General features: G+C 42.8%; 1 protein-coding gene across 1 annotated transcript in view; it reads left to right on the forward strand.

Annotated features, from left to right (window-relative positions):
• Window positions 1-15,126, forward strand: part of ahr2 (aryl hydrocarbon receptor 2) — a 63,109-nt gene that overhangs the window by 43,117 nt on the left and 4,866 nt on the right. The window contains exons 3-10 of the mRNA XM_018661285.2: window positions 8,524-8,711; window positions 8,826-8,915; window positions 11,650-11,776; window positions 11,867-12,006; window positions 12,137-12,339; window positions 12,909-13,018; window positions 13,116-13,257; window positions 13,349-15,116. Of these exons, the coding sequence (XP_018516801.1) occupies window positions 8,524-8,711; window positions 8,826-8,915; window positions 11,650-11,776; window positions 11,867-12,006; window positions 12,137-12,339; window positions 12,909-13,018; window positions 13,116-13,257; window positions 13,349-15,116 (2,768 nt within the window). The remainder of the gene's footprint in view (window positions 1-8,523; window positions 8,712-8,825; window positions 8,916-11,649; window positions 11,777-11,866; window positions 12,007-12,136; window positions 12,340-12,908; window positions 13,019-13,115; window positions 13,258-13,348; window positions 15,117-15,126) is intronic.

Here is a 15,126-nt window from a genome sequence, read left to right on the forward strand (position 1 = left end):
ATTCTGATAGCACCCGCTAAAGGACAGATAATGTAATTTATTTACAGAGCAGATTACATGTGGTCTGTGCTGTGTGTGTGCCTAATTGAACTAAATGTTGCTGATCAAAGCAACAGCAGCAAAACAGGAAACAACACACATCAGACAACAGATGAAAAATGTTAAAAACACTGAGAGAGAGAGATGATTTAAAGCCGGAGACCAAATGGAGAAGCACTCAGAGAGTTTTTGAATCTGAAACCCTTCTCGATTTCCAAACCAGACAAGGCCTTTTTTTTTTGTGCTTTAGCAAAAGTCCTTCTCGCCGTTCATGTCCAAACCTGCACCGAGAGGATCACAGGAGAGGGAGAGCGAGCATTGCTGAGAGTGAAAGGGAGAAACGGAGAGAGGGGGAGAGCGCGAGTGTCGGTGATGCCGATCTCCTGTCACCCCCCCTCCTCCTCCCTCCTCCTCCCTCCTCCTCCTCCCCCTCCATCCTGCAGTCCAAAGCGATGGAGAACAATGACTCCATTCAGCTCTTGGGTTTCAAAGTCAGGAGAAACCGCAAAGTGCTTCAGAGCGGCTGTTGGGAGATGGAGGGATGGAGGAGGGAGGAGGGGGCGTGTTTGCAAATATGATAGAAATGGGAGAAAAGAGGTGAGGTGGTGGAGGTTTTGAGGGGTTGCACCAGCCTAAAATCATTTCATGTAAGTGTGGGTTTTATGATGGAGGGTCAACAAGCGCACAGATTTTTGTCTTTAAGGTCCACACCCAGAAAAAAAAAGGATCTAAAGAAAGCAAACAGTGAAAACTAACGAAACAAGATCAGGATCAGAACAGGAAAGAAAAATGCTTGTTTTGGTTTCTCAGAGTGAAAAGTTGCATCTTAAAATGTCCAAAAAAGAGTCCAAAATGAAAAAATACTCTGTTTATTATTGTAAATGATGAAGAAAAGCATCAGATTAGGTGGAACCAGCAAGTTAAAAAGTAACTAAAACTTGCTGATTTCTCATTTTCTGCATTTATTATCGTTTTAGCTTCGTGTCATGTCTCATCCAGAGCAAGCAAACCAGACACAGTGCATGTAAACACTCCAGCATTAAGGTCATATGTAGAGGCAGTAGAGCAGTAGAGCACTTTTAGCTCCTTTACAGCCCCGTAAAGTTACTGTCAAACCATCTGAGGGCTGTTAAACTTCAGTATCGAACCACAAGAGCATCGGAAAGGGTGGAGGAGGGGGTCTTCATAGCACCGAGCTTTGTTGGTACTGTACAGAACCTTTTTTGATCAGTGTACAGCCTCTAAATGAATGTGGGGAGGGGGCGAATCGAGCGCTCCAGGGCCCCTCGTCTTCACTGTAAAACCATAGGAGACGACGATGAAGGAGAGGAGGCGGAGGGGTGGTGGTGGTGGGGGTAGTGGTTTTGGGGGTTTCTCCTGTTTTACAAGGGCTCTGGCAGTCAGTAGGAGTCAGCTGTTCCTTGTTAAAACCTCAGCATTTAGGGGTAGAGGGGGGTAAATGAAATGAAGAGGGGCTTTTTTTTAAAAAAAGCCTGGGAGTTCCCCAGGGCACCTGCAGAGGTCCTCTCAGGTTTGATCTTTATTTCTTCATCTTTTGTGTAAACATATTTATTCCTTTTTGTTTTCTCTTTTTGTCCTCTTCCACTTCTTCATTTTCTTTATTTAGCACTTTCACACTTTCTCTATTTATAAACCTCACACACTTCTTTCATTTCTTCTTTCTTCCTCGTCTTAATCGATCTTCTGTCTCACCACGTTCTTTTCACTACTAAAATAGCTCATTGTTGCTGCACCGAGACGCTGAACCACCAAACCAGATCGCCTCCAGCTATGAGTGTGTATGAGTGTGTGATGGAGGCCTCCAACTCTGGGCATGCCTGGACAGACCACCCCCACCTCCCCCTGCCCCCCCTTCACACACTTACACCAAAACCACACTAAGGCAACAGTGAAACCAAAGACAAAGACGTGCACTCTTAAAAATTCTTGTGTCTAGTTTTGGGTGACATACATCTTAACTCAATATTTGTTAACAACCCACACACACCACATGTTGTTTGTGTTACACATATGGACAACTGTTTCATATTTGTCCTTACAATCATCATCCAGTCCAAGAAAAAGTGTTGGATTTAGTCGACAAAGCGCACAAGTTCAGTCCTGCCCAGTTTCTGTTTGGACTATTGCACACTGTTTGACTGTAAATGTCACTTTTTTCAGGTGTTGCACGTCTAAATTTAGTCTTCAGGTGTCGTCTGTTGACAAATCATATTCCCGTAAGATGATTCTGCGTAAGTGTCATCTATCATTCCTACATTGCCGATGAATGTTTGTGTGTGGTCAGGTTACAGAAAAGGTGTGGTGAGGTTGAGAGTGTGCAGGTTTTTGTTTCCAGTACAGAGAGGAAGGAGCACTGAGTGAAGGGAAGCTGTGACTGATGAACAGATTTTGGCCTTAAGTGGCAGGAACGAGTGATTTAGCAGCATTTGTCTCGGATGAATGAGTGTGGAACAGCTGGACTGAGCATCTTCACAGGAGGGGAAACGAACGAGTGAATTCTGAAATCAACGAAAAGAATAATAATAAATGACATAAAAAAATACATACATCTATAAACTATAATTGTGCATGCAGGAGGCTTTTTGTAGAGTTATTATGTATAATTACTATTTATGATCATTAATGTTATTGCTGCTGTTAGCCACAGTAGCTAGGAGATCAGTTTTTTAACTGGGTCATCTACCCATCACCGCTTTTGCCAAGTACCTGGGTCCATTATTCTTCCTTATTGTCCCTGTTTTTCTTTCACTAGTATGACAGTGAAACAGAAATTAAATTGAATTCTCTGCGTTAAAAAAGTCTAAACACCTTGTCCATGACTGTTGTGTCTCCTTCGACTACTTTGCTCCAGAAAGACATGTTTTATTTAACTTTACAGACATTAACTCTTCCCTTCTTCACTTCACTTTAACCTTATGTAGCAATTCAAAGGCATGCCAGTAATCACAAACGAGCTCCTGGTCATGAGTAGGCGGCGTTAATCAGCCTAAAACAAGGTGACGAGAGAAAACCTCAAAGAAAAAAGAAATGGATGTTTAGGTTCTGAATATGAGATGTTTCTCATTCATTTTTCAAGCAAAAAAGTCTCTAAAATGTTAAGAACTGCTGCTTGTCTTTGTCATATATGATAATATCGTTGAGTTTTTGATGGATATTTGGACAGATTTGGGCTCCAGGGAGTTGTTTTTCACCAAGACCTTTGGCAAAAACAGCCTCTGTAAAGCTGCTAAAAGCCCAAAAGTAAATGTCTGTGGTTGCAGCGGGACTCGTCATAATGGTAAAAGGTAAATAAACATTAGAGAAAAGGAAGAAAAGCAGTCCCTGTGTGCCTGTGTGAAACGCTGCTGTAGGGCTGAGAAAGAAGAAAGGATTCAGTATTTAAATTCGTGAAATGTGAGAGTGTATGAAATCGATCGATGTGTTTGGCAATAAATCATGTTTAACGGCGTGCAGGGCATCGCGTGGGAGCAGTAAAACATTTGGCAGGGCACCTGTGGCAGGCGGGGGGGTGAAACACTCCCCGAGAGGAGCGGGAAGGCAAGCAAAGGAGCATGGGATTAGAAATGAGTCTGTTTTAACATGAAGCTGCTATTTGATGGGAAATTACCAAAGTCTGTCTGTGCATGATTTTAGCTTTAAAACAGACGTATGCATTTGAGGATGTATGAGTTATCGCTGCTTGTGCTTCAGACAAAAGATTCAGACTATTTTGATCTTTAGTTTTGTGTAAAAAAAAAAAAATCAGATGAGATGCATTTTTTGTAGAAGAATAAAAGTGTTGTGAGGAGTTTACATTTTATTTTTCACTCATTGATTCATTTTCATTATATTTAGGGAACTGGATAGGATTCCCACAGAGATAGACCTTTTTTTTATAAATGAATAAGATCCTTTTTGTTTAACTAGAAACATCACTATATATCACTACCAGACTCCATTGACAAAAACGAGCAGAACACAGGAGCTGCTGGAATACTACTGTTAGTCTGTCTGTGCTACTGTGTGGTACTTTTACTTCAGTAAAGTATCTGATTACTTCTTCCTCCACTGAAAGTCCCACAGTTACACAGACAGACTAACAGATGGAGGCAGTGGTATTCCAGCAGCTCCTGGTTAAATCCCTGTTTTTCTCTATGGATTCTGGTAGAGACAGTGATTGTGGAAAAGGAGCCACATCATCTCAGTTTTTAACTTCCACATGCTTACTCTTTGACTTAATTAATTTATTTATGAGGACATCAAAGGACATTAATCATGTGCCAGTGTTAGCCAGCTGGCTGCAGTCCTTTATAAATAATTATACAAATTATAGAGGGAAGACAACATGATGACAGACAGCTGCCAGACAAGAAGATAAACACGGCAAAAGCAACAAAACAAGTAATGCAGTTGCAGTTACTTGCACTTGCAGACATGCAAAGCAGCAATAAAACGATAAAATTCTGGTTATAGCATAGATAGCATTTATAGTTTTTCTTTTGGGTGTCATTTAATCTCTTCTTCATTGCCTTTAATGTGTATTTACTGGCTGTTACTGCATCAGTAATAGAATTTTTGAGCCTGAGCTCGCAGGGTGGCCGTCGGCCAACATGTGTGAAACCAGTAAAATGCAGCTTTGGGAATATGATTGGTATGCAGCGCCATTAATCAAACTAAATAAAACAGACAGTGGCGTAAATCAGCACAAAAGGGCATCTTAGTGTAATAAAAAATAAAATCCTGGACAGTTTTTTTCCCTCTTTCTGTCTCTTTAACTGTTTGATTTATGTTTCTTACCAAACAAATCTTGGGTCTTTCTGTTTTCTCTGTTGGTGAACCAAATCCCGTCCAAATCCATAACTCAAATTATGTGTTCCCGCCATATTTTTATGATCAAACCAGGGCCCGCTCGTGCCGTGTGTTTCTGTTTTGGGCGGGCACCAAATACTTTGGGTTGGTTATGTTGGCGAAACACCCGCAGCATTTGCATTTCCTGCCACAGCTGGAGAATGCATCCTTTGATATGAAACTTAAATGTCGTTTTTTTTTTTTTAATGTAACACCACCTGGTCTTCCTCATGTGGATATACTGGGTGGAGATTGTGCCCAGTTTCAACCGCAGTGGTGCATTTCCTTCCTTTGTGCTTTAATGTGTTAAACCAACCCATCTGGTTTGGTTGTTCCCTGGCATGTTCCTGTCTTTGTACCAGGCTCAAATTATCTGCCTTTCCTGACCAAACTGTACTCTTTAGTTGGGCACGTCCACGTCTATGGACACTGTGTGTTTTGACGATATTAACCAGTTTTTGTGGTTGTTTTTTGTGGTCTGACTCAACCAGGAAGTCATGAAAGGAATAGTTTTGGGAACTTATTAAAGCTTATATAACGAGTATTCCCAAAAACGAACCACTTAAGTTGACGTCTCTCGCTTTGATTTAACTTCATATTTGGCGGTTTTTGTGTCAAATGACAGAACACGAAGTAATTTGTCCGTTTCAGCTGCTTAAATGCAGATTTTTATGGCTAATGAATGAATTAAAGCTGCAGCCGTTGGTGGATTAATTGATTAGTGAGTCTTGGTGACTGTCCATAAAGCTAAACCATCTCAACTGCCACCTGGTGGCTGACTGGTTAAGTTAAGTTAAGTTTAGTTAATTGGCAAAAATACCAAATATTCTCAGGTTTTAATTTCTTAAATGTGAAGATTTGCTGCTTTTTTTAATAATAACTGACAGAATAAATAAATTACCTCATTATTTCACATATTTTTGAACATTTTATTCACTAAACAATCAAGTAAATAAGTGTCAGATTAAAGTTTAGTGAAAATAGTCATCAGTCGCAGCTTTAAACTTGAATATCTTTGGGTTTAGGTGAAACAAAACAATTAAATAATTGAGAATATAATCACAAGCTACAGCCCTGAACGTATATTAACATTTTGCAGATTTTTCTGAGGCGAAACAACCGAGAAAAAGCTTTGAATTTTCTCATCTTTAATATTCCTCTCTCTGCCCTGCAGATAAAAAACAGCTGCAGTTTCAACTCAGACAATTCCATATGTTGCTGGAAAACATTTAAAGGGTATATAAACCCCTCAGGATGTGCAGCGTGCCAACACCCCCGGCAATACTAAAGCTTCACGGCCATTTTTGAAGGATTTTCAAAGTCAGGCTGCTCAGCACGAGCTCCGAGGTCAGAGCAGGTTTAGAGCGATCGCTTGAATTGTGTTGAGAATGATGTTAAAGCTCTAATAAAAGACAGGGATTGTTTATTTGTGCAGCGGAACTAAAAAATACTCTTTTCTTGGTGCAACTTTTGTAGAAAACCAGATCAAAATGTGACCCAAACATGAGAGAACGTCTTGGGAAAGTGGAACATTTGAATCTTGGGACACAACAGATACCTCGCTGATCACGTCAGATTAGAAATGACAGATTCTTTAAGGCTTTCTCAGTCATTGTGGTTTAAAAAATAATGGGTTTCACTCCCAAACAACTTGAAATTAATGTGTCATTTCTGTCCCTGCTGATGGGAAAGGAACCAAACCTAAAATAACTAATAAATGAAACAGTTTTTCCCCTCGAATGTTTCCCACTTTTTCACGTCAGCGATCGTTTCTGTCACGGCACCGGACGAGTAGAAGTTTTTGAAACCTCAACAAACGAGCAAATCTACTGCAGAAATGTCTTTACCAGTGTGTTCTGTGTTTCACATCTCACCAGTCACTGCTCTTTGGCCAGTTTTAGGGACTTTCTGTGTTTTCATTTTTGTCTTTTTAACTGTCTCACCCCACAGGCATGGTATCATTTTAAGCATAAACTCAGCTATAAGTCAATTTAACAAAGTATAATGCTGCAGAGAGAAAAACAAAGATTCAGGGGCCTTGAAAAATGATCAAATCTTTAACAAAAATCACTTAAAATGTTATTATAGAACTGTTAGAGGTTGAAAAATGTGTTTTCATTATCAAAACACACAAATACAACAGAAAAATGCGAGAATTAAGACAATAATACTGTTTATTTAGATGTAAAGTGATCTGATTTTGCACTTTCCTCAGCTTGTCTCTACATGTAAAAACATGCCCAGTGTATTTAATGCTGAATAGACAGAGTCTGGAGGGTTAAATTTAAATGTCTTTTATGAAAACAAAGAGTATTATATGTGTAAAAATCCTATTAAGTCGCCTAAAGTCTGACTTTTCCTCCAGTTGTGTGGTCAGTCTTGTTGCAGATGTTTTTAAAGAGAGAAAACTTGAAGCTTGACATATTTAATCACTGTGAGAGAAAAAGAACATTTCCAGAAAAAGAGCTCCATGTATGTTTTTCAGGGAGTTCTAAGTTATAATGTGAGGCTCATTATCCAGTATCTCTAAATTATATGTGCGTGTTTCAGTCGGTGGCGAGACTCTTCTATTAGAAAACCGGCTCGATCCAGATCGATGGAGTCGACCACTTCACATGAGCCTCGTCTTCCAAAACTTCCTGCCACCCCGCCGCGTTCAGTCCACGGGGTAAAAAAAAAAACAGCGAGGCCAACGGGTAATTTTGTGGCTCTGCCTGTTCCTCGTCTGTCCTGAACTGAACTGAACCATCCTCCATCCTCTGTGTGTCAGAGAGTTTGAAGCTTGGATAAAAACAGCAGCCTGCACGACGTGTACGGCTGCAGCTTATTATCATTCTCATTATTAATCAATCTACTGACTCTGTGTGGTGTTAAGTGTTTGACTTACAAGGTGCAGCTCAGATATAACCACTGTTTTTGTTTTTATTTTCTTAATTAATCCAAATTGTTTTATCCGTCTCAGTAGCTCAGAGCCCAAATATATTCGGTTTAAAATGATATAACATTAAGAATAAACAGCTTGGAGAAGTTGTAGATGCAAATGTCTGTGTTTATTTTGCTTAAAAAATGACGTAGATGTGTCCTCCTCCTCCTCCATCATCGTCTCTAACTGTTTTCCTTCGTTAAAATCCACCTGCTTCCTCTCTGACAGGATATTTTTAGGGTGTTGTTGTTTCTCTCTAGTTTTCTCTCTCAGTGATAAGAGGTCAGAGGAGGAAGAGGGAGAGGAGGAAGAGTTGAGCGACAGTGTTGTAAGACGACAGGAAACATCAGGCAGCTCCACCCTGATAGAAAGACGCAGAGATGTGCCGTTCCTCTTTCTGTTTTTTCTCACAAAAGAAAATTTCAACAGATTCTTGGGAGAAAACGTCAAGTTAAACACAATCAGCTGCTGACAGACTCAGGAGTCGTGCTGCAATCACCTAAAACTTAACGTCTGCAGCTTTGCACAGAGATTCATACACTGGGTGGAGAAAAAAAATTGTTTCACTTCCTGTTTTTCTTGTTTTGAATGAGATAAGAACAAATATGCAAATCGGAAATGTGTGTGTTTCTGCAAAAATGTTGAAATTAATTAATAAAATGACAATAAAAAACAGAAACGAGTCAAATAAATATCTTGTCTTTCCTCTTTAGCCACCATGAAGAAAAGCCAGAATGGCTCCAGCTGGACGAGCGAGCGGAGCCTGATGTTCGGGGGGAGCGTCCCGAACGCGCTGACGCCTCCGTCCTCCACCTCCACCTCCTCTCCCTCCATGACCTTCACCTCCCAGGTGACCTCCATCGACGGAGTAGGCTTCTCTGAGGGAGACCTGCTGCTCCAGGTAAATACAGGCCCCCAAACTACAACCTCAGTGCAACAACAGTGTGACAGAAAAGCTGAAGAAAGAGACATATAATAAACAGGGAAATAATAAAGGTTTTTCTCTGGTCTTCAGGCGCTGAATGGCTTCGTGTTGGTGGTGACGGCTGAAGGTTACATCTTCTACACGTCCCCGACCATCCAGGACTTCCTCGGCTTCCACCAGGTGAGAACATGTCCGATATATACTTAAAGGTTGTTGTCTGTTATAGTTGCCAGATGTGGAAACTTTTTTTTGCAGTTTTTTGCATAATTAAAAGTAACAAGATCAAATCTGTCAGGGAGAAAATCAAATGTTTTCATGCAAACAGATTTTTTTGTTAAATGGTTTTAAAATCAGCATGAAAAGAGGCAGAAAGCTACAAAAACAAACACTAGTAACAATAAAATGCAGAAGAATATAACCAGATCATTTCTTTTGTCAAAAACCTTCATTCTCAATTCCTTTTGTGTCATTTGTACATGAAAATAAACTTTCATTTCACTTTTCAGACCTTTTTATTCAGTTTTACTTCTTTCCTGTTCGTATCATCTGATATTTCTCACGCTGCTTCTCTGTTTTGCAACATGTTCAGAGCCTGGGAATTGAGAAGCTTGGTCTGCCCATAACTGATTAAGTCCTCTTCGAAATCTGCTGTTGAGCTTTTTTTTTTCTTTGGTTAGAGCAGCGATTATCTGCCCCAGAAATGATAAAATCAGCCGGTGCTGAGGAGGAGCCTGAGCACAGAAATAACTCTGTTTCCACTTCATTGACCTCCTGAACTCTGATGTTCCTCTTAAAACACCCTGTAAAAGGAGCATTAGTGTTGCACTGTTTGTACCTGTTTCCTACTCTCTACGAAGCAGCTGGTTTCACATCATTATTTGTGCACTATACAAAAGTCAGTTTGCACAGATTTAAATCTGTCCCTGTGAACATTTTGTTCTCGTTTGTCACATGCAGTTACGAGCTGTGACTGTTTCGAAAGCTCTCTCCCCCTGTGGTAAAAACCAAGAACACTCTGACGTCTGATAATTAATCAAATAAAAACGTGAAACAGACAAAAGTAACCATAAACAGAAACATCGTACAGAGGATACAGGACAGAACTGGAACCAAAAGACAGCCTTTAAAATAATCTGAAAGGCTAACTCTAGTGTTTCAGTGTTTGAGCCCACGTTAGGGATAAAAATCATTAAAACCAGTGCAGGATTGGTCAAGAACCACTGCAAACAGCTGCTGCAGTGTAATCCAACAGGCAGGCTGACAGGCTCAGATTGTTATTATCAGTGTCTGACAACATGATGATAGGATTCCTACAGAGACAGAGGTTTTTATTAAAGAGTAAAATCCTTTTAGTTTAACCAGAAACATCTCTATATATCTAAATCCCTGTTTTTGTCAGTGGAGTCTGGTAGAGATATATAGAGATGTTTCTGGTTATTACTCTTTAATAAAAAGCTCTGTCTCTGTAGGAATCCTGTCATAATGTTGTCAGACACCTAGAGTAACAATCTGAGCCTGTCAGTGGAAAAAACAGGCAGCTGTTTGCAGTTGCCAGGTACACTGTCGTTGATCAATACTGCACTTCTAAAGAGTTTGTTTGCGTTTTATTAGAGCTGCGTCATGAAGAAATATTTAAACTTAACTTAGGTCATTTTCTAAAGCTGCTTCCTGAATCAACTGGACGTTGTTGTGAGCATCATTTATCCAGATGTCGGAGTAATTCAGCAATTCAGCTGCACAGCGTGCTAAATGACAGAAACATGTTAGTCATGCGCCTGTGTGTGTGTGCATGAGAACTGAACTGCTTTGTTGGCTGTGAACTCTTGACTTGTAAACACATCCGTTTGAACCGGGGTTAAAGATGTCTGCAGTCGAAGAGAAGGGGAAAGAAACCAAAAAATGTTGCCTGGGGAGAGTGCACGTGGTAAAAAAAAAAACAAAAAACACACAGGCTTGAAGTCAGGATGCTAATCAGGGAAGGAAGCGTTTTGTTGTCGGAGGCCGCCGCGGCTGGTGAAGCCCAAAACTCACCAGCTGCTTCGACTGTTTATTGCCATTATAAACTTTATTTATAGAGCGGCTCTGAATACAGTTACAGAGCAGAGGGAGAGAAGCTGGAGAGATAAAGAGCAGACAGTCGAGATCACAGTGGACATGAAAAGAGGGAAGCCATGGGACGATGAAAATGACGCTGATTTGTCGATGCCGCTGTGTGTTTTTAGTTTCAAGGAGCTGCAGTGCACTGATTTCTGTTTCTGTCGTGGTAAAAAAGTTATATTTCACAAACCTCTGGAGCTGACAAATCCTGACCTCAGGGTTGTTTTCAGCTCATCAAAGCCTGGCAAAGCCATTTCTCAGCGCCCCTGACAAAGGAGGGTTTTGTGTCTGGCGTGTTTGTCGACAGAAGGTGTGGTCCTGCTCGGCACCTCGGTTCCTCTCAGCACAACGGCGTCTCTGTGTTTCCAGCCTTAAGTCGGTGGCACTCGTCCACCGGGGGGGGCATTGTTCGCGCCGTGTGTGCATTTATACTTGCATCATCGTCTCGAATGCAGCTCGCCAGGACAAACAGCGGCATGGATGGAGCCCAGCACTGAGGGCTGAGCTGGAGGAGGGCCAGCGGTACACACTTGTGCCAATACACACAAGCTGTGGACCCATTATTTAATATTTGTTATGATCTTATGCACTAGTGGTGAAAGAGGGATGTCCAGGTATAGTTTTCTCAAGTAAAATTCATCAATTGCACAAAAAAGAGACAAATCTCCTGGATGTGAATCACAGATTTGGGTCTTTTAAGACAGATAAAGGTGTATTTTTGTGTTTTTTTACCATCCTTTTACAGTAAATTAAAGTTACACTGATAAAGAAAACAGAAAAGATGCAGACATGACTTTGTCTCTCCATGTTCCCTCAGTCGGACGTCGTCCATCAGAGTGTGTTCGAGCTGATCCACACAGACGACCGAGCTCTCTTCAGACGACAGCTTCACTTTGCCCTCAACCCGACCACCAGCAACCAGGACGGCACCGCACAGAGCACCAGTGAGAGCTCCTAAAACCCTCCAGCTGACGATAAGAGAAAAAGTAACTGTGTGTTTGTAAGGTAAATAAATATTTGATGATGGTTTACAGGTGAGCAGAGCTCTGCAGATATCAGCAGCAGTGTGATGACCTACGAGCCCGAGGCCGTCCCTCCAGAAAACTCGTCTTTCCTGGAGAGAAACTTCTGCTGTCGGTTTCGCTGCCTGCTTGACAACTCGTCTGGCTTCCTGGTAACACGCTCCCGCCCCATTAAAAACCATCAGCCATGATTATAATGATGAAATGTGATTTAAACTGTACAGGATGACATTTTAAAATCTGCTGATAAACCCTGACATAGACACATGCGCTCGTCCTCAGGCCCTGAACTTCCGCGGCCGCCTCAAGTTCCTCCACGGTCAGAACCGGGTGTCTGAGGACGGGACGCTGGTGCCCCCTCAGCTCGCCCTGTTCGCCATCGCCACACCACTGCAGCCGCCATCCATCCTGGAGATCCGCACCAAGACGCTCATCTTCCAGACCAAACACAAGCTGGACTTCACGCCCATGGGCATCGACACCAGGTAGACGAGTGTCACATGATTGCAGAGAGCACATTTAGCAAAAATCTGAGCTATATTCCAACATTTTTTGTTGGTATTGGCCATAAAAAATAAATATAAATCAAATTTAACAGATTTATTTTTAAGGTTAACAGTGTCTTCTTTATATTTCTTTAAGTTTTTTGTTTCTCTAGAGAAAGAAACCCTGAAAAACTTTATTATGAATTATATGTCTAAGAAAATGAGATGTTAGTTTAGTTTTAATATTCTCTGCAAATAAAATGAACAGAAAATTAACAGACTAGTCTGGAGAGCTGCTTTTCTGAAGCTCTAGGCAAGAAAAAAACTGTGCAGGATTAAGATTCAGATGATTAATCATGAAAATGCTAAGAATTTGTTCATTAATCTTTATTATTCAGGTATCTGATTCATAGTCAGCCACTTAACCAACACAGTAAAGAGATGAAGAGACTTAATAAAAGCATTTAGAATCATAATAAACACAATCGGGCAGTTAATGTCTGTTCATTTGGAGAATCTGAGCTGCAGGAAGCAGCTGCTCATTTACATTTTGTGTCTTTTTCCCACAGAGGGAAGGTGGTTCTCGGTTACAATGAAACTGAGCTCTGTACGAAGGGTTCAGGATACCACTTCATCCACGCTGCCGACATGATGTACTGCGCCGACAACCACATAAGAAGTCAGTAACTGAGGAAGCCACAATAAGTAAACACCTTCTGTCTGGTTATAAAACATCTCTTTTTACAGTTAAATCAATGTTTCTGTGTCGTATCCAGTGATAAAAACCGGAGACAGCGGTTTGACCGTCTTCAGGCTGCTGGCCAAAACCGGGACGTGGGTCTGGGTGCAGGCCAACGCCAGGCTGGTGTTTAAAGGAGGGAAACCAGATTTCATCGTGGCGCGGCAGAGAGCTTTGACGTAAGTAAACCGAACATCACAACCAAAAGAAATTCTCTAACTGACTGATTCTGTCACCACTTAATCAGAAACCTCTTTTTTTTTTTTTCAGAAATGAAGAAGGAGAAGAACAGCTACGCCTCAGACGCCTGCAGCTGCCGTTCAGCTTCACCACTGGAGAGGCGGTGCTGTACGACGTCACCCCGTCTGTTGATATGCCCGACCCGTGCTCCGCCCCGAAGCAGAGGAAGATGGACGACTTCTCCGTCAGCCCCAACTCCCTCCTGGGCTGCATACTGCGTCAGGACCAGTCTGTCTACTGTGAACACAACAGCGCCAACAACTTAAACTCCCTCAACGACGTCGCGTTCAAGGACACCCACGCCACTGTCAATGTTCCCGGGGACATCTGGCAGCACCCTTCGCCCAAAGCTGTCGTGGGAAGTCTGGTGAAGTCGGAGGCCACAGTCCAGGACATGATGGAGACCCTGCAGCAGATCCTCGGGGACGACACCCTCACTGACGCCCTGGATGTGGGACCGGACGAGCTGAAGAGCTGGGAGAGTACGCTGCTGAGGATGAGCATCAACAGCTGCGAGGTGAGCGAAGACCTGAACGAAATTCTCAGCGATGATATCCTGTCTTATGTGGAGGAGCAGCTCCAGAGAGAGGGTGGCCTCAAGCTGCCAGATCAGCTGAATGACGTACCGGCCTGCCTCTCCACTCTGGACCTCCAGAACCAGGGTCCTGACCAAGCTGGGGAGCTGACCTTCAGCTGGCCTCTGGAGCCTCAGAACCTGCTGATACCAAACAGAGTGCAAATGATGCCCGGACAACCGACTCCAGTCCTGGAGACAATGAAACTGACCCACATGGATCTTCCTCAGTTGAGTTCTTCTGGTCTTAACGGTCCAACCCTTCAGCAGATCGCCTCCCAGCAATCGCTCCCCAATTCTGTCGGTCTTGGCAACGTTGGCGCTCCAGTGACCTTTAACCCCACCCTGTCGGAGTCCTGTGCTCAAACACAGAATCAGCTGAGGAGCTTACAAGTCAACAGCAAGGAAAACAACAACCTCGAAGCCTTCAGTCAGCTTCACCCCAGTCAAATGCAGAACCACATGCAGATGAGGGCGCCCAACCTCCCGATCGGCCTCCAGGACCAAAGCCAGGAAAGGAAGTTAAACCCTGTTTTCCACTTTCAGGGCAACCAGTGGAGCCCCCCTGTCCCCAACTCAAACCAAACGGACAGCTTTGTACAGACATACACCCAAAATATTTCAAACAAATCAGGTTTTACTGCAGATTCCCCCTCCTCCAGCTGCTTGCAGGGCCGCTTTGCACTTCAGACACAAAAAAGTGAGAATCAGAGACAGTCTTGGCCACTGGAGCAACAGCAACCGCAGCTGATTTCAAGTGGGCCCCAACAAATGGGCGCCTGCCTCAACCAAATGTCAGGATTTCAAAGGAATCCTCTTCCTGGAGCCGTCGCGCCCCAAACCACTGTCAATGGCAGGCCAATGTTCAGGACTCCAGAGACTTCCAATGTACTATTTCCTGCTCAGCAGGACTTGGAGCTGCCACCTCTGGCGCCTCCTAACAGCTGTATGTTCAGAAACGCCACCCAGTCTGTGCCTGTAAACGGAGTGCACCTCAGTCAGGCGCCCTCCTGCCAGCAATTGGACCCAGCCGACAGCAACCACATGCCCTCCAAGCCCTCCTGCCTCTATCAGGGTCTTCCCGGAGGAGCATCTGTGCCGGGGATGACGGCGATACCAAATCCCGATGATGCAGCGCTGTCCTGCCAAATGACTGCTGCTCTCGACTCGAACGGCCTGTTGGCGCAACAACAGCAGTATCTTAACTTCAATGAACAGACGCAGGTAAAAAAGG

The sequence above is a fragment of the Lates calcarifer genome, linkage group LG7_2 (genome assembly GCF_001640805.2).
Source record: "Lates calcarifer isolate ASB-BC8 linkage group LG7_2, TLL_Latcal_v3, whole genome shotgun sequence".
NCBI classification, from domain to species: Eukaryota; Metazoa; Chordata; class Actinopteri; family Centropomidae; genus Lates; species Lates calcarifer.